Raw genomic sequence first — 20714 nt, forward strand, 5'->3', positions numbered from 1 at the left:
AATATTGGGTCTGAGAAATATCTCGACCAATCTCTCCCGAAAACTATTTTCCTTTACTGGAAAGTCGAAGTGATTTCTTAGTCAAAATTTTAAAAGGTCCCTTTAAATATATATAACTTACGACATATATATTAAAAATATAAAGATTTCATATACTGTTCTATTGTTACATATGAGTGTAAAATTTGAGCACAATTCTCCTATTAGTGTAAAAGTTATTTAATTTTTCTGTCGTGATTTTATAAAATTGTGTTTTACAATAGTTATTTGCAAGTTTGATATGATTGTAAACAATATTAAAATTCAAATTAAATTTTTTATATGCTAATAAAATTCTAATAAATATTTATACAAAAGTTTATTTATATTTATTTACTCGTTTAAAAGTTATTTACCTAAAACTGCAGCGAAGAAATATAGCCATTATAAGTTAAATTTGTTGTTTTATTTTTTGGTTTCAGGATGTATTTATGATAAAAATCTTTTGATTGATATATTAGCTGGTATTGGCTGTTTCTGATATTTTAATTGATACTTTAGGTGATATTATATAAAGTTAAAATCTCTTACAATTTATTTTATCCTTGAATATATTTTATTACAAAAAGAGTAAACTTAAAACAATGTAATAAGTGTAAAAGAAGATAAATTGATAAAAACAACAAGTTCCCAGTTGCTTAATTCATGGCTTTCGGTAAGAATGTACAAGACTTGAGGAGGAAAGGTGCGCGGGAAGGAAAGAGTTGATTACCCGGAAACGCGTTCAACAGTAGAACGTTAATTCGATCAGAAGGTGCAACCGACGACAGGAACAACTAGTTCCCCTAGAAGAAGAGGAAGAAAGAAACAATGCAGTTCCTTAACTAGAAAGAAACGGGGCCCGTTGATGTGCGCGAGGCGAGCACAGCACAGCACAGCACACGGGCTCGTCCAGATACACACGTACATACGATGCTCCGTTATGCGCATGCGTCAGAAGTGGACCTCATCTCCGAGGACTGCAGGTTTGTGCGCGATCGGATAGTCCCGCTGCTGGCTGGCTTGTGAGGCCCTATGGTGGGATGAGGAGGAGGGCCAGTGGATGGTGGGGGATTAAAGAGAGTCAACGGGGTCCGCGCGCATTTTGCTCAGTCGATAGACGGCGAGGCGTGGGGGGTAAGGAGGCGGGGATGTGGACGGGAGGCAGAGAGAGAGAGAGAGAGAGAGAGGGGCTTACGGGGCCCGGACTACTGAGTTCACTTACTTGCGGACTCAGTAGCTCACGAGAGTCCGTACGGTTGAGTTTTCTCGATTGACGGTGCTCGTTCACGGAGCCGCTCTCAACATAACTGTAAATTCGCCCGAGTGAGGGAAGTGACAGACGCGTATGGACCTCAGTGCCCGGAGCACGCGCGGGAACCGGTCGGAGATTCAGTGTTTTGGAACGACACGAAACACCCCGAACGCGTATCCGAGGACCGAGTCGAGTTAAATCCTATTTTTTCTTTTTTTTTTTTCGGGGTGTCGGCGAATCTATATCGCTGGAATTTTTTGTAAGAAAAATTTCTCTGCTCGTGCAGATCCGTTCCGGAATTCAGTCTCCAGAATCATCTCGTGTTGATCTCCATGCTGATTTTTGCGTTGGCGTGAGACGCGGAGCAAGGACAGGTAATGGTGAATCACAGGTGGTCTGTTCGCCAAGTACTCTCGAGTATGTCACTGTTGTGCACAAGATCGTACTGACGTGTTTTGTTTCGGTCCAGACGTGTTTTTGCAGCTTGTGCCGCGATCGCGATCTTGACTGCACCGCTGAGCGGAGAAGCGGCTCGCTTACCACTTCGATGTAGTGGTAGTGCTAAGTGACAACGTAGTGCATCGCTCCCGACGTCAGGTCACGATGCCAAAGATCTTCCTCATCAAGAATCGACTGCATCAGCAGCAGTTGCGGCTCTTAGAATCGCAACATCCCAGCAAGAGTCCACCTCCCGGTAGTGGCAAGGACAGCCCGCTTGGCACCTCGGAACCGTTGAGTCTCATCGTCAACAAGGATCAATGTAAAGTGATTTCTAATTAAAACCGAGCGGAACCGGCATAATTTCGGCGATCTCAGTTTTCTCTATACTTGCGTTAACCTCTCGTAGACACTCTGGAGTTTTTCTTTTAACCCAAGCGAAATTTCGCTCTCAAATTTCTTAGCACAAATTTCAATTTTTATTCAATAAAAGTTTTCACATTTGAGTTAAATAACTATTTGGCAATGTAGTAGAGATATTGAAAAGTAATTCTGGATCTTTAATTTTTTTTTGTGGAAGCTTAGAAAAGGAAAAAAATTTGGGCTGGACAAAAGATGACTCGGAATATCTACGGAGTAAATAAACATATGTATGTGTCTACGAAGGGTTAAATTCAGCGTAACGTTCATCTTTCTTTAAGGACCTTCTCAAGTGCCGAAAACCGTAAGAAATTGACTGATCATGATTGAATGAGAGGAAAATACTTGACTAATTTGTCAATTTCTTATAGCTTGCTACTTCTATTGTAGGAATATCGTAGTGTTATAGACGTTTTTACAAACGGTCCTTTATATTGTAAGAGTAGAATTCGTCGAAATTATACCAGTTCTAGTTTTCGAATTTTTTCTTAGCGTCTAATATTTAAGATATCTCAAATTTTTGTATATATTTTCTTGACAATTTCTTTGGTCAGTTTAAAATATATATATATTTTTTTTAGAAAAAAGTTTTCCCACCATTATTGTTTTTAAGTTTTTACGTCCGTGAGTGAATCAGAATTCTGTGGGTCATATAAAGTAGAACTGTTATATACTTTTAACAACTTAAAGATCGAAACTGGAAGAAATAAAAATTTTTAAGTTAGCTCCATATTTTTTAAGTTTAAGATGCCTTTGAAGCTTCAAAGGTACTTTAAACTTCGAAGATTCGGAATTAATTTCAAAGTTTCGAATATTCGAAGGTATTTTAATCTTTGAAGATTTGGAGTTAACTTTAAAGTTTCGATTTCTTTTACAACTTCGATGCTTCGAGTTCAAAAGTAGCAACCCTAGTATAAGGTCGAATTTGAGTTTTCTCTGCAAAAGTAAAATAAAAGAATTGAAGTATCGCTGTAGATACCTATAATGTATAATGTAATCAAGTTAAATGAATTAATCGAATTGAACGAATTATGAAGTTTATAATATTATTTTGCAATTATCGATATAATTACTGTATTTCGGGTATAGACTTGTACGCATGGGAGCTTTACGTACTTATACGACGCATTCATTACGGGGATAAATGGAGAACAAATTAGTAAAGCACAAGACAATTATCTTTTCGGTACTGTGTACACAGTAATTTGATATTGGCCGGTTATTGGATCGTTATATAAAGTCGCGTAAGCCTCTGCGGTGTAAAATTAAGATACTGATCTCAACAGTTTAATTTATAATATGCAAACCGTCGATAACGCGGAACGATCGGAGCACAAGTGCAACTCTGTGACTTCCCTTTTGTCGGATACCCCTTTTACAGCGTACTTGTCGAGCAAGAAAGCAAATAAAAAAGGGAGGGAGAGAAAAAAGCGTCCTAAAATGTTACACTTCTGCTGCAGGTGCGATCGTATTTTGGGGTACAGGTGCGATTGCATTTCGGACATTTCGGTTCCTGGCGTTATCATGCAACGCATTAACGGGCTCTTTTACTTTCGTGAATCGCATTATGCTAATTATTCGCGTGTACATATTTTTCTCTCATTATGCAGTTCTCGCGAATTTAATAGCTCGTGATACAGCGATTCCTCTTTTCCATCGCATTCGTATAAAACATTTTTTTCTCTGTTAATTTTAATCTCGATTCAACTTGCTTTTCATCTTTTTCTAATTCTTAAAGCTACAAAAAGATTAAAAGTAAGTTGTACTGCACCGAGAGAAATGTTTAGTATGAACAACTATAATTTTGTTGATACGTAACTTACCAAAATTTTGTTGTTTTAATTTATAAATTGTGTTATACTAATATTAAAATTTTATTATTCTAATAAATTCCGATTAGAACAACACAATTTTTTAAAACAACAAAATTTGGGCAATTTATATATCAAGAGAATTGTTAATATCAAACATTTCTCGCAGTATAGGATTAAAATTTTAAAGTTAATTTACGTTAAAAACAAGCGCCATAAAATATTTTCAGCTATTGCACGTGGACATTTTTTTCTCATCCACGCGCTTTCCATCATAGCTTGACATAATCAGCGATACGCCGGTTATAACGGAGAGAAAAAAAGAAAAGTTTCTTGTGTCGATCTGTCGCTCGGCACCGAGTAACGGCTGACCTTTGGCAGTCGGCGAACTTGTCCGCGTATCTGCGCACGCCACATATAGTATAGTTAATTACACGAGTGCCACTTGTGCACGAACGCCTCGCGCGATTGCATAATGACGTTTACGTCGTACGAACGGTTTCGTCGAAAACAACGGTCATCCTTCCGCGCGTCAGCCGCGCCGATGAGGAACGGTATAGTGAGTGAACGGCCGTAAAGCACAATTGCAATTTGCACGTTGCGGATGTGCATGCACGACGATTGCCTATCGACGCAGTTTCACCAAGGTCGACCGAATTTCTGGTACGACACTGGTACAGAGAAATTTCGGAAATTTAACAACGGAATAATAGATCGCAACAATGTTGTCGGAATGACATTGAATTGAATCGTTAAACCTGAAAGACAATTGAAAAGCTTCGGCGATAGGAAGAGGGAATAACAGAATATCGGAAACACACTGTGTATTCTATTAGCATACACCGGTTTCTGGTAGGTTAATATTTGCATTATTCCCTGCTTTTAGACTGTGTGTTAAGCTTATCTAATTGAACAATAATTTTTAATATACTTCGGGAGCCGTTTTAACGCCATTTTAATGTTATCATGTTTTTTTGTTTTCTTGGGGAGTTTCTTTTTACTCCAAGGGCAAGAATCGGTATTAACGAGGTTTTTTACGTTACGTAATTACTTTTGTCTCAACACCTCCAGATGCACTTATTGTTATCGTAGCGAGTCGTTACGGATGTAATGACTTTTTCAGCGGCCGTAAAGATAAACCGAAGTTTGACTAATTGCGTGAAAATTGGCGTGCTCGGCGAGTCGTCGCTGCATAGTTTAGTTACATAATTCACTGCTGATTTTTCGTTTGGGCATATTAGTCCTCGGGCGACGGTCTAGTCGAGGTCGATCACGGGTGGTACTTTTACAACGGTATAGTGAGTAGTAGGTGGAGGATGTAGTCCTAAAACTGGTTTAGGAAAGTGACCGGGGCGCGGCTCCTCCTTTATTCCTTTTCCCTTTTTTTTTCTGCGTGATCTCGCTCCTCCGTCTCTCCCTATTTCTTGTTTTGCGTCAGGTTCCTGCGCTCACGAGATTATACGAATGATGCGCGAAACGCGATGTCGATGGCCTGTTACTGCCGATCTCACCAACGTCTTGCAGGTGCACGCGTTATTCTTTCTGTCCGTTTCCCTCTCAGCCGGTTTTTACTATTAATTATAATATATGTTAATTAAACATTTGTATTATACGGAAGCGATTTATTGTCATTCTAAGCTCCGGGGCTGCCTCACTGCATATTTTACCACAATAGCCATCTTTTTTGAAACGCGTGACCGCGACGCATCCGTTCACAATTAATGCGACGGTGTCCAATTAAGTGATTCATCGTTTCTCGAATTTAATGGCTCGCGTGTAAATCGTCTCATTAGATATACGTTGCTTAGAACCCTTTCGTTCGTGCGGCAAGTGCGGACTGCGGCTTGATAAATATCGTTATCCTTGATGGGGAAGAGAAGAAGATTCATCGTACGCGCGTGCATCGTCGCAGTCGGGAGATCGTCGATATGTTACGTAAACGTATGCCTCCGCGTGTATCGTGCACGCGCGCGCATATTGGTTTATTTGCATTTTCCGCGTTGCCGATCAAACGGAATCCAGACTGATGCGAGATCATAATGGTACACCGCGCGCACTAGCTGTTCGTATAACGTTTCCTGCACTCGCGCTACAGCCCAGTCGACACGTGTATGCGTTCCGATGCGCCAAGGCGCGCCGGACCGGAGATTTCGATGCCTCACCTAAGCGATGAGTCGCCGCTCGTCCGTCGCGGCGGGCGGGGATTATATTTTTCTTCTCTCGACGAGAGATTCTCCTTCTCTCCCGCGGAATGTTCCCGCGGATGCGTTGAAAAAAAGAGTCTGGTAATAGCTACTAAATATTGAGTGAAGTAATCTAGTCAAATGTTCGATTAATATAACTAAAAATATTTTTTTACTTTCCTCAATATTTAGTATTAAACTGAAAGAAGGAAATACTACATTTTAATTAATATCTGGGTGAATGGTTCCAAGTAAATATTTATTTGATATATAAAAACTTTTAATTTCATTGAACTGTTATTTTTTTATTGAGTAAATAGATATTTATTTGCTGCAAGTAAACGTTTACTTGTGCTACTATTAAAAAATCATTTATTTGAAAAAAATCTGAATATGTCGTACCCGAGAGTTGTACTGAAAAATTAAATTGCGTTTGTTTTTTAGCATTGAATGATTTGTCTAAGGTTCTAGTGTAAGAATTTAATAGAAATAGGCACAACAGCGAAGTTATTAACATCAGGGTTCTGTGTGTGGTTCAATGTCTAGTAATAAAGTAATATCATCTTGGTTCAAATCCTGAAGCGGCCTTGATATCTTTCTCGTGTTGTTGCTTATTTCTTACACTAGATACGGATCTAATTATTGGAATAATTTCTCTATGTGTATTTTTCTTGCATTTTTTCTCGGAAGATCAAACGTCGTAATTCGCCATTTTTTATATTCCTTCTCAACGTTGCAAACTTTAATTAATAGGTACACTATAAAAAATGAAATGTTAATTTTAACTTGAAGACGTAAATAGTTGACTTTTTGAGAATTGCAAAATTGTTAAAATTAGCATTTTTTTGCGTGTCTCGGAAAGTCTATTATACGTCTTTAAGTTAAAATTAAAATTTTTACAGTGTACGTAGAAATGACTTACGTGGCATAACTGTCCTATAATTGCACGAACTTGGACGTGTCTGTTATGGATTCATGGCCGCGGTCTTAAAATGGTGGGACAACGACGGGTTCTTATCGTGAATGTTGATGAGTTTCGTAGCTGGGCTATTTGGCGAGTATGTTAGGCAACGGTGTGGCTCCGTTAGAGTCGAACCTTCGATTTCGCGCGAAAGTTACGCAACGCGAGCTCAAGCCCGCTGTCAGTGATCTCCGCGACGGCCAAGGCGACCATGCCGCGGCATTAGAATCTCGCCATGGCACGCAGCGGTGAGGAACGGTGGGGAATAGATAGAAGGACATAGGCCGACGAGAGAGTCACTGACTAGAAATTCAACGCAGCGTACGGAACTCTCCTTGCATTCCTCGATGATTCGAATCGAAAAGTTTAATTTATGCGAGCCCACACTACACTGAAAAAAATTTATTATATCTTAATATTTGTTTGAATAGCATTAAACATTTATTTAACATTTACTCGATAAAAAAATGATGATTAAATCAAATTAATTGTTTTTGTACCAAATAAATATGTTTGTATTTATAATAAATATTTATTTAGAACTATTTAAACAAATATTTATTGAATTTTTTTTTTCAATGTATCAATTTGAATCTTTTATTGCCGTATCTATTCCTTTTTTCTAAATATATGCAATATAAATTAAAGAATATATCTGCATCTATTTATAAACTGTGCTCCTGTTTGTATTTAAATATGAAAAATTTGTTTAATTTTTCCACACTTCTTTTAAAGATTTAAATTAAATTGAATTAAATTCTTTGAGAAAAAAAAAGAGGGAGATGACGTACTTAAAAAGTTCATTCCACAAAAGGTCTACCCATGATTCTTTACCTTAAATACGCAGTTACATTAAATACATAAATGTTAATTAGAGGCAATTATAATTTCTTCAACTCGGTAAACTAGAAGTTGGTGGGTTTTTTGAAAACTGCTTACATTTCCTGATCGCATGATTCCGTAAACATTTTATAATTCTTACGACCGGATACACGACTTGTGCATTTTTCATTTTCTGAGCGACGTACTACTTTCAGCAGGTGTCACGCGACTCTTTCTCCAAATTATTTATCCGCGTTTGTATATACGATCCTTGCTAACCACTAGAATTTTAGAATACGTTTCAAGCCGGTTTCGAGTCGTTCCTCGATCACAACGTCACTCTGCATGAAGCCCGTGGCGATACGGTGCGTTTTATGCAATTGCGGTGCGACGCACGCTCATTCCACTTAGCCGACGGCCGCACCAAAAGAGGATCGCACGTCGCCGTGTGTGTGGAATGCGTTAAATTCGAGACGACGAAGGGAGCTAGCAGGGCCGCGGGCGCGATCAGTCGTATGAAACTAGTCGTTATTAAACTCGTAGAACAACATTACGACCGATCGAACGTGTTCGTTATCATCGTGCATTTTTAAGAAATGTTCATCAGAGTCACGCTACATTTCCAATGTTTTTATTCAAGCTACATATACAGTGCAATTAAGAAAAAATAATTATTACCACACGTATCCACTTGTCATGAAATCAACGTATGTCGTACTTAGCGCATTCTGAAAAAAAGATTTCTTTTGATTCTTCAGTTAAAATTGAAATTAATTAAATAAAATTAAAATTCCTGATGTTTATAAGACTATCATGATTACACCGAAAGAACGATTTTGCTGCAATATCTAAATATCTAAGTAAAAATTTAGGTAAATAAAGAGAGATCTGAAAATAAATTTTGCTGGACCAACACTGAACCAATCGAAATAATTATGTAGGAAATTCTAGCATAACAATATTGCAAAATATCATATATTCTAGCAATCAGCTTGAGTATCCTACACAATTATTTTGATAGTCCAACAAAATTATTTTCTAATCTGTATCTTGCCAAGAGAGTTTTTAAAAAGCAAAACTGTTATTTCTGAGTAGGAAATATCAGTCTTTCTCGCAAAATTAAAATTTCTTTAATTTATAAGTAATATTCTGCTGTTAGGCAGTTCAATTTAAATTCCTCGAAATTCTAAAATAAATACTATTATTTTTAAAATATCTGAAAATCGATACGTTTCAAATGGTTGGGACTTAATAGCTTTCAAATAAAAGTAATAAATAGTCTTTAACCTTGACATATTTTGTTACCGACTGCTAAGCAGTAATTAGGTAGCAGTCAGAGTTTCGCGATCTCAATTAAGATTCCGATACGTTTCGGGTAGGTATGCGAGAAAAAAGAAGAAATGTTCCGAAAGAAGCGCCGTTAACGCATCGTATGTACCGCGCGGTAGATAAATACTGTTACATCCAGTGCACACACATACGAGCTTTAACTGTCGCGTTGACACGCAGGTAATCGCGCTCAGTGACGCGCACCTGTTGCAAAGGCTCAGTACACCAGGATGTGCAGTCATTGCGACGAATTACAATGCATCGTCCGTAAGCCTCGCGATGCGTGCATGCATGCCTAATCGTACACGCACGCGTGTGCGTGCCCGTTCGCATAGGGGTACACGGGTCTTCGCGGTACCGTGACGTACGTTGAAAAAAGAGGCGTGAAATTAAATATCCGACAAATTTTATACATTTCTTTTCACGTACAGTTACCAAACATTAGGTACACCACAGAAACGTAACTAATTTATTCCGATTTAGATTTCATTAGCCTGCAAGGAAGGATTGGGCCCTTCTCTTTTTAAATTTAAGCTACGTATGTGATAATTTAATTTTTTTTCACAGTTCTCCGTTTATTTAGTTTTATTTTATTTTATGTTTAATGTTCAAGGCTATTATATTTATATATTAAAATTTGTTTGTTCTTCTACTTGTTTTTGATTATATTCTTTGAAGATGATCGCTCGAATCATAACTCGACTTTACGTACGATATTTGTAGAGAAAAGTTTTTGTTACTTATGACTATATGTGATTAGATGTTACTATAATTATAGCTATTACTGCTGTAATGTTAATCATAATAATTGTACGTAATATGTATAATTCTGTTGACAAACATATAACATATTTTTAGACTATATAGTATAGTTGTCCCAAAATTATAGTTAAATTATAGTAATTATACAACTATTTTTATGATAACCAATGATTATAGTTTATAGCTATTTTGTATATATTTTTATCAAATATATGTACATTTGTTAATAGAATTATATATATAGTTATTGTTATTAACATTATAGCATAATCAAAATTATGGTAAAATATGTACAATGACATTCACAAATTCCAAAAACTTTTCTCTCAGCTGTACGCATTTTGAAAATGCGAACGTTTGTATATATATGTATTACGCTGTTACGCTTCGAATGAACATTTTACGAGGTTTACATCGTTCCCGGCGTGAATACGTCCCTGAGGCTTAACGCAAATCTTGCGGAACACCCCGCAGACACGTACGTACGCCGAGGTCCACCGGTTGAAACGACACCGGACTTCTCGTCGCGCGCGGCGCGGCGGGGGAACAGGTTCGACTCGTCGTCGAAAGCGCCGCGAGCAGGTACACCTCGGTGCGTACGCCATCGTCGTCATCGTCGTTGTTAGCTGGTGTGCGCGCATACACGACACTTTCCGCACACAGAGAACGATGAGTGTAAGAATGATGACGGCTGCGGTGGCAGCTAATGGCGCAAGAGGGCCGTGACCGAAATTCTTTCCGAGCAAGGGGGCCAAGTGCAAAAGAAAAGAACGTTCAGTGCGATCAATCTCGTTCTACACTAGACGCTAGCGAATCGGTGCGATCGTTTCGCGACGGTGAATTAACGCGAGTATAGCTATTACGGATAATAGCGTTGAGTCTGCTCTCATCGTGGAAAACGTCGCATTGTAATGTGGCCGCGATGTCGATTACTAAACCTTGTATGAACGCGAAAGTTGCTTCTCCTTCACGAGAAAAATTTCTGATTGAAAATGAACGAACCGCAGAAGATTCTGATCATATCAATCAGAATTCCGGTTATCTCAACTAGAATTATAATAGTCAACTAGAAAATTCTAAAATATAAATTAAAATTTAAACGCTTAGTATTAGAAAATTCTAATTTGTCCATTTTCAACCGAAATTCAAATTAATGCAATCAGGTTCTTTTTCCATCAGTACGGTGATGAAAAATTTCAATTCGCGAGGTCGCTGATTGTTTTTATACTTAATACTTTTTCTTTAATTATTGTAGTTTAAATTTATTTATTTATTACGATTTATATAAATATCACTTAGAGGTTTACAAAGATTTGAGAAGAAAGTTGGGAGCTACATATTTCTTTCAGATTTTTAAGTTTTATTAGATTGATGCAAAAAATTTGTATATTAAAGTTGAATTCAAAATTTTAACGATATCGAAATGAGATTATCACCATAAGTTTGAATATACTTTTATTTTCTTATTTAGAGAGAATTTTTTTAAATTTATTTTTCAAGGACTTTAATTTTCTAAGTGTATATTTAATATACATTATTCGGTGAAGAAACGATGCGAACTTTTCGCATCAACTTGATGAATAATTTTGGTCTTTGTTCCTGTATAATTGCACGAGTTATTATCTCCAAATGATGGCGTAGTCTGCGGTTTAGTGCTCTAACAACGGGCAGCCGAATGACACCGCTCAGTCGCGACGATTTCTGCCACGGTCTCTGATCCCGCTTATCTGTTTGGAAAAAATTCCAATCGGAATACTACGAATGAGACTGCCAAGGTGGATTTACCGCTGCCATTTTCCCCACTATTCTAATTAGAGGGGAATGAAATTACGATCGACACTGGCTTATAAATGATCTAACCGCTTAGAATGAAATTAATCACAGATATGGATTAATACGATGATTGGATTTAATCGCTTTTTTAGTTTCGTAAATAGAAGTCAATGTCACTTGTCATTGATATACATTTTTTTTTTAATTTTTTGCGTTTTTACTTGGACGAGACTTAAATCGTTTCATAATTCCTAAGATGATGCCCATTATGCAATACGGTCATAAAAACGGAGTTATACAATCGACGTTGAATTATGCGAATAGTTGCGTATCCACTTGAAATCGCAAGATAATGATGACGCGTATACAGTAATGTCCTATAACATAACTCGTTGCGTTTTTTTTTTCATGGTCCTGCAAAATGATTATCGGTGAGATTTCTCTGAAGACCGGGAGACAATTTCATTGTGTAAGGATAATTACATCATGTTTTTAATGTTGTATAGACTTTGTGTTGCTTTACTGAATTACGATAGTATAATAGTATAATAGTTTGACTTGAATTTATTGAACTGTGCGGATCAGTTCACAGAGAGTTTATCGAAAGAAACAAGAACAGGTCTGATGTGGTCGAGTATAGTATCAGGCAGCCTCAATTCACTTTGTCACATTTCATCGTGGTGTATCGGGTCGCGTTATACCGACACTTTCCTTCAAACAGTAATTCCTAAGACCCAACGTTGTGCCTCGTTGTTGTGCGATCTCCGGCTACACGCTCGACCGGCTACGTCGGAGTTGCACCGGTCTTCCCCCACTGCACTGATCTCCTCCTCCTCTCTTTATTCCTGACCCTCCAGCGCAAAATGCAGCGCGACCGGTGATTTTTTCATTCGCAACTTTTCGCACCGAGTGCCAAGGTCGAGCGAAGAAACGTCGTCGTCGTCGTCGTCGTCGTCGTCGTCGTCGTCGTCGGCTAACGTCTCGATCTTCCGCTCGACCGTAGAAAGGACTCTCTGAAGCGTGGCGTTACCAGGCCGTATACATATGTGTACGTGTGCGCTGCGTGCACGTGCAGATGTGTGTCTCGTAGCTTCTAGGAAGCGCAGAACTCGTATGTGCGATGCATTACTCGCGAACCGATGCATTCGTTCTGTTGGCACGATCGAGCTGGCCGGCGAATCGCAAAGGAATACACGATCGCGTGTGTGATCGGCATGACTGATTCAATTGCGATTATTGAAACTGATAAAAACGGGACGCGTGTAATTTGGGAACGATAAAGCCAGGCCGACAATTTGCTCCAAAATTAAGATCCTTCCCCGTGCCGGAGAATGCAATTAAGTTAGGCATTAAGTCACGCAAACATGGTTGCATGGATGCAACCTGGTTTAACGAAAATTACAGAACACTGTCAATATTAAGATTGGATAGAAATCTGGATAGAAAATATCCACTAAGCTTATAAAATATAATAATTTACTTTTCACTGCATATTCTAACGGTAGTACCTGAATAACATTTTATCATTTTAGAGATTGTACTTTTAAGATTACATACTAAAAGAAAAGTGAACAAACGTAAAAATCGCACATTTATCATGTACATACAGCTAATATCGTGTGATTTTTGCTCGCATAATTTTACTTCTTTCTTGTTTATTATTGTTTACGCATTTTCTTTGTGATGTGAGAAAAGCATAAGGATAGTAAAAAATATTTAGAATTATAGGAACGGTAAGTGCAAAAATCACATGAAAATGTATTATACAGTTACGTCATTAAGTCGTGTGATTTTTACACTTGTCCGCATAATTTTACATATTTTTTTAGTAAACGCAAGATATTCTAGATGTCGATGGTGTTTATATACCACTTAACTAGTCCTTTTTAGACGAATATTAACTTTCAGAATTTCGCTCGAATTTCCAAATTGGTCTATTCTAACGAAATTTTGATTACTACAAAAATGTTAAAAAGGAAGAAAGTTTTAAGTAAATAAAACATTTCTCTAGCGGCGTTCTTATCGAGGAATCGCATTTCGCTGGCATTGATTCTGCACCGCGAAACGCAGATTGCTCCGAAGATGGAAATGCACGGATTTCACGCAACGTGGAGGTAATTCGCACGCGTGCTCGCTGCACGTGTCCATTACGTAAAGCGACCAAGTGGCCGCGTACGGTGTGTGTCACCTTGCTGTCCGTGCGACGACGACTCGACCCACGCAAACGGTACCGCTACGCAAACGCTACGCAGATACCGCGCATATACGGGATGTCGCACTTTCTCGCGATCGCGAACGCCTCGGCTCGGATTCCGGGGCGATTTTTCCGCTGCGTCCTTGCCTGGAATCTCTTTACGTTTAATTGAGACCAATAGTACTCGCGCAATTGTATACAGAATACTATAGCATCGTCAATTTGAGACGACATGATAATATTGGTGCAACGTTTATTAATTTATGATAGGAAAGAAAGGACAAAAGATTTCGAAAATTAAAAAGAGATCGTGAAGAAACTAAAAGAAATTTTTAGGAAGATTTTATAGAACGCGGATGTAAAGATTAGTGTTGTAGTATTTCTTCTGTAAGCGCTTAACGAGAAAAGAAAAATAAATTAAAATGTTTATAAGAGGAACGTCTCGAGATCGAAGCGCGAGATTCGAGAAAACCTGCCAGGCATAAAGCAGCCTGGGTCGCGACCGGGTTCAGGCGGAGAGATCCTGTTGCCAGTTCTCTTGCCGGCATGGACGATGCATCGTCGGCATCGTCCAGGCTTTACGCCTTCGTTGCCGTTGTAATATCTGCTCGATCGAACGAAACGGCGCGGCTTAGCCGACCTACTTACGACCGACCGCTCCCTGCTCTCGAGTCCTTTTTTCAGGTTTTTCCTTTCCTTTCCTTTCGGCTAACACACCGCTGCTCGGTAACGCGCGCCTTCGCCATTTACGCCGTGTTTATCTCGCTTATCTGCATATAGACCAGAACAATGTGTCGGATGATGAAGTAATCGACGAGTTGCATTATATATATTATATATATATATATATACATTTCGCTGGAGATTTACGGGTCGCCATAAACGTCATAAGGTGGATGTTTTATTGTTGGTCTTGAGAAACCACTGGTAAATGTTGATAGCTGAAGACTCCGACTGGTGTTCCACACCCCACATTTAATGTTGAAGTTAACGCCATGATATCCTCCGAATGCCATGGTAACAGAACGGTATCGAGGGCGGTTCTCACATTTGCAAGCACAGTTTGGAATTGGATCGGATCAGAAAAAACGTGACTTTTTTTATTTTAATTGCTTAGCGTATACTGTTAAATATCAAAGGAACAATGACTCAATCCCTGGAATTAAATAACATTTTATTATTTTTACACAAAAAGAAAAATTTTGTTAAAGTATTAAATGATAAAAAGTTTATCAAGATACACGTTTAAAAATAATACATAGGAATCTCAAGTATGATGAGTAATGCTGCAAAAAGATTTGACAACCAATTTGAATATCCTACATCTATACAATTATTTTGTGATACAACAAAATTATTTTCAAATCTGTATCTAGCTAAATGTTTTGATAGGGGAGACCGGGGCTGGTTGTCGTACGGGGTTGATTGTCAAAATGCTTATAACTCAAACAAGACACGGCAGAAAAATCTCTTTTTTTGACTGTAGATAGCTGATATAATATTAATTTGTTGTGTAAAATGGTTTGCACCACAAGCATTGTATATATTATTTATAGCGATTTTTGAGAAAATGAAGTTGGTGAGTAAATTTTTATAATTAATAAACCTATTTTTTGTTGTCTGACAGGTCTTTGACATTATTAATCGTAATATCCCTATATTCATAGAAAATGACATATCTTAGAAGATCTTTGCTATAATTAAGTAATCATTATTCTGACTAAGTTTGTGAATACAATCTCTTTTATTGAAAATGGCTATGTGGGGTAGATTGACCAAAATGAGACGAGATTAGGTGACAATTAATTTTAATATCTTTAGAGGACACATTTTCAGAGAATATACTTACAAGTATATTATATTTCATATAGATATATGTTTTTTCATTTTTCATATAGAAATTATGATACAAAAACAAATTACGTATTTTATGATTAAAATAACTATTTGTATTAATACTATAATTACTATTATTTCTCAAAATATAGAACTGATATTAAAATAAAAATTGTATTTTTTATATGTGTTGTCCATAACAAATGTGCTACTATGCCAATCCTAGAACAATGTGTGACAATCAACCCAGTACACGGGGTTAATTGTCATATCTTCGCAGCTTCATTTAAAATTAAATAACTTATTTTCATGATATGATGAATTCACGAGTAATATTTTTTTTAATACCTAAAGGATATAGGTATGTAATACTTAATTGTAACGTATATAATATTCCAAAATCAGGCATCCACTTTTTTCTAAAAATCAATAATCGGCCCCGGTCTCCCCTACTTCAACAAAATCATCTTTTTCGTGTAACTCTCATGTAATCTCAAAATGTAAATCAATCCATTTCTGTGGTTATTAAAGTCAACAAGCAATGTCTATATTAATGATATAATTTGACATAATGAATTGAACGTGTAATGCCGCGAGTAACAATAAGTTGTTCACATCAACGTTGGACGAACACCGATACGCGACGACAGGCAAGTCTAGGATGCAGAAGTCACGCTAAACGCGGCCTCGGGATAGTTTCGACAAGCGCCTTAGCCCGTAATGGCAATGACCTCGAGGCCTCGTATAGATCAGGAAGTGTACTCCGCTCGTTTCAGCATCGTGCTCCCTGGGTTTCGCGTTGGGAATTGCGAGGACTCAGTCGTTACATCCGAGTCCGGGCATCGATCTTCTCCGCTCGATCGCTCGTGCGGCACTCCGTTCCGCGAGCGAGCACATTCGTCTCAACACCCTTTTGATCTGACTATAGCAACTGCAACGTCGTCTATCTAAGGATTCTAAGGGAACCAAATCGATGTCTTCAGAACCTTTAACGCTGCACTGAGAAGACTGTCTGATTAAAAATGGACGAAAAAATTCTGATTAATCAGGATTTCGATTATTTTAACTAGAATTTTAATGAATTTAACTCACGGAGAAAACTGTATATTAATAGTTAATATATATATATGCTTTGCTGTAAATGTAAAAATTTTTTGTATTGGCTCCTAATAAATATTTCTTCATAGTTAAAACATAGTATATTGAAAACCATCGATTTATTGCTAAAGCACGCAAAATTACTCATAAATGCACGAATATTAATTTTAAAGCTTGCTTTATTAATAGTTAATATATCTGTTCTCGTCTAGAAGTTCAGTATTCTTACAAAAACTTCTTCAGTATTAGCTATAGCAATGGTTATGGTAATAATGAAAACAAGATTATTTTCATGCGAATTTACGTATATTAATAGTTAATATACCAATTCTCTTCCTGAATTTATTTTTTTCTTAAGAAGAATTCTTCCTTTGCTTTATTATGAATCAAGTATCATATTTACTCGTAATAAAAAAATTATGGTTATATCTTAACGAAAAAAAAAAATTTTTATTATTACTTTTTATTTTTCCAATTTATATTTTTACTGTTTCGCATACCTATATTCTGTCTTATTAACTACAATTAATTACTTAAAAACGTATCGCTGACAAGATTTGAACCTAAGTCCCTAAGAACGGTAAATCTAATGCATTTACGCAGAGCTAATCGCACGCTTGTGACCGAGTCATTGCCAACGGTATACCTCCTAACTATTCTTAATTTCATGTCTCTGTTGATAGTTTAATATTATTAATATTTGAGGACAATTATATGCATAACGAAATAATACGCTGGTATTTATTGATTCAAAATAATTAAGATAAATATTATATGAAAAATATAAATTTTTCTCCAGTATTTCAATGTTTTTGTGAGTGCCTTTTGATTATTAATTAATTATTATATTAATTATCTCTGCAATAAACGCTCTGCAATGTCTGCACCGCGCGTCGTGATCGGAATCTTCTTATAGAATTAGTCTACTATCTAAATCTGAATCAGTGGATAATCACTGATATCAGTGCCAAGTATGCCACTGGTAATCAGTGAATGAAATGTGAAATCCCTAACCTATAACGACCGCGATTGAGGAACCGCGCTGAACGGTATATTAACTATTAATATACCCATCTTTATGGGTACTCTATAGGGATATATTAATCTTAGTATAGCATTACACACACACACACACACACACATTTATAGAAAATTATATTTTTATTTATATTTAATAACTGAAAGTTTTTATTGAACTGTACGTATATTTATAAACAATTTGTATGCAAATTTTAATAGCAATATTAATTTTCTTTAGCACAAAAAATTTTATATTTATATAAAATATTACATCGTTAACGACAAACAAAATAATTTATTCAAATGCGTCGACTATACTTATATTAACAATTAATATAAATTTGTTAAGTGCAAAGAAATTAGCTTCAATATACACGTAATTTCATAAGAATGGATGATATCTTTAATATACAGTTGCGTTCATTACTATCAAATATCACAAATTTAGATTAACATTTATACATTTCTGACAAAGAAATCGAGTTCAAATTTATGATAGATTAATAATTATTACAGATTTTTTTTCAGTATAGAAAATTTTGATTCGTTCATTTTCAACTAGAATTCCAATTAATCTATCCAGACATTTTACTAAGTGTGCGATACATTTCACCTCCCTTGTCTTTTAGTATCTTTTCATATTTTATCGGATTTTCTTATATTTCATCAATTGAAAAGTGCAGCTTGTTAATTATGAGTATGCGAAAAATAATTAATTTATTTTATAAAAAATAAAAGCATTAATCTTCCACTAATTTTTTGAATGAATATAATCAAACATGAAGGTTAATCATTAGTTTATCCTTAATTACAAAACCGATTCCCGACTGCAGTGGTGGACTGCGTCTCGGGTCCCGATTTACCGGAATTTCCTCGCCGTCCCGATCCTCTTGGTTGATTTCTCCTCCTTGTCTTCTTCGCTTCGTGAGCAAGCCCGTTCCTCTTGATTCCGACTCGATGTACCGGTTCTCATTTCATTTTCTTTCTCTTTCTCACTGTGCAAAGGGAAAAGAGAAGCGAAAGGAAAAATGAGAAAGAGAGAGAGAGAGATAGCTGACGAACGAGGAATGGACGGAGAGAACTGGACGGGGAGAGAGCACAACAGAGTATCGGGATGAGAGGGAGAAAGAGAGAAAGAAGAGAGAGGTAGAGAGAGAGAGAGAGAGAGAGAGAGAGAGAGAGAGAGAGAGAGAGAGAGAGAGAGAGAGAGAGATAGGCAGAGGCGTACATCGGTACCCCGGTCACGACGATTGCGCCGCAGGTATTTATAGCGCAGCCGAACCTGTTAGGGGGATTTGGTCAGAGGAACTCACGCACGCGCATGCACGCATGCACGCATGCACGCGGCGTGATTCTTTCCACCGAAGGTTGCCCGACGAACGGAACCGCCATTTTGGTGCCTTCGCTGTGGCTGTTACCTTCGGGGGTTCAGGTCGTGACGCAAGCGATTGCGCAAAAGATGTCGTTAGGCATCTCGTCTAACTCGTAATTTCGAGGTCGGGATAGCCTGCGGCAAACTGTTGATTTCGAGCTCAGGGACAAGAGTCTTTCGAGAAGATCCAGAAAAGATCGTCCCCCTCGAGGACGCCGCGGGCGTAGGGATTTAAATTCCTCTATTTCGACCACTCTGCATTTCGACGGGGTGCTTTGAGCTCTTAATGACTTTGTTTACAGAAGCGACTCGTTAACTTCTTAACTTACCCGCATATTCCTAGTGATTTTTGTAACATTAAGATATCTTGTGTGTGGCATTTATATACATTACTTTTTTTTTAGTAATTTTAAGTACGTAAAAAAAATGTTAATTGCAGATAAAATTGTCATTAAATACTTTTTTTTTTGCAAACGGAAGAATGTCGAAGTATGTATGATATTGATATCCCCGAAGATTATAGGCGAAGAGACTTTTCTTCCTTCAATATATTTTCCATAATGACCTCAGAGTAAAACATCGCGTCCTCGCGCAGATAATTTCCTGGTTGTCGCTTCAACAATATGATTACACAGTGTCCTCGTGCTCGTCGAAAAGCACTTGATAAGTCTCGAAAGTCAAGAGATCGTGTGCATCGCATATCCAATAATAAATCATCTTTAAAATTGTATAAAAGCACTGCACTGCATTGCGACGAAAAAAAATTACAAAGTTACTATTATTAAACAATAATCAGTATTGCCGACGATAAAAATTTAGTGATATTGCTCGTTTACGTAATTTTATTATATATATATTACTTAATTTTTTTCTCAGTCCTCATTTATTCAATTCTATCATTGGTAGACACGATTTTATTGATGCAAAACTGATATCTTATAATTGATTTTTGCATCAATAATACTATTTCCAATGCAAAATTACCTACATAACTATGGAATAAAGTAATAAAAAAATAACGTCGCTAAATGGCAATATTGATTGGAAAAAATATTGATATCCTATGATATCGATTTTGCATCCATAAACCTGTCACCTTGGGAAATCATTTTATCGTGGGAAATTTTGTAATATCGCTATCTCAGTTGGAGATGATTGAGGATATCGAGTGACTCTCAATATCCGTTTACTTCTCTCGAAGAGAATAACAAGAGGGAGGAGGCGACCATCGGTACCGCAATTGGTTATCGCTCGCTAATTAAAGACAGTTACTTGTCCGCGTACTCTGAGACATGCTCGAGGAGAAAAGTGGGAGATCACGTACGCGTGCGAAGGACGAACGTACGGCGAAATGGCCGTAGCCACTATACGGTACCTCAGGTACCTGCGAATCCTCAAGGTTGCTCGTAAATTCAGACACGG

At 37.2% G+C, this 20714-nt stretch overlaps 1 protein-coding gene across 3 annotated transcripts in view; it reads left to right on the forward strand.

The window, feature by feature from the left end:
* The first annotated feature begins 1666 nt into the window (after positions 1 to 1666).
* The window catches only part of LOC108762528 (transcriptional regulator ovo), a 28754-nt gene continuing 9706 nt past the window's right edge, over positions 1667 to 20714 (forward strand). For all 3 annotated transcript variants that reach the window (XM_018509568.1, XM_018509570.1, XM_018509569.1), the window contains exon 1: positions 1667 to 2033. In XM_018509568.1, the coding sequence (XP_018365070.1) occupies positions 1877 to 2033 (157 nt within the window). In that variant the 5' untranslated portion in view covers positions 1667 to 1876. The remainder of the gene's footprint in view (positions 2034 to 20714) is intronic.

The sequence above is a fragment of the Trachymyrmex cornetzi genome, unplaced genomic scaffold (genome assembly GCF_001594075.2).
Source record: "Trachymyrmex cornetzi isolate Tcor2-1 unplaced genomic scaffold, Tcor1.1 scaffold303, whole genome shotgun sequence".
NCBI lineage: Eukaryota > Metazoa > Arthropoda > Insecta > Hymenoptera > Formicidae > Trachymyrmex > Trachymyrmex cornetzi.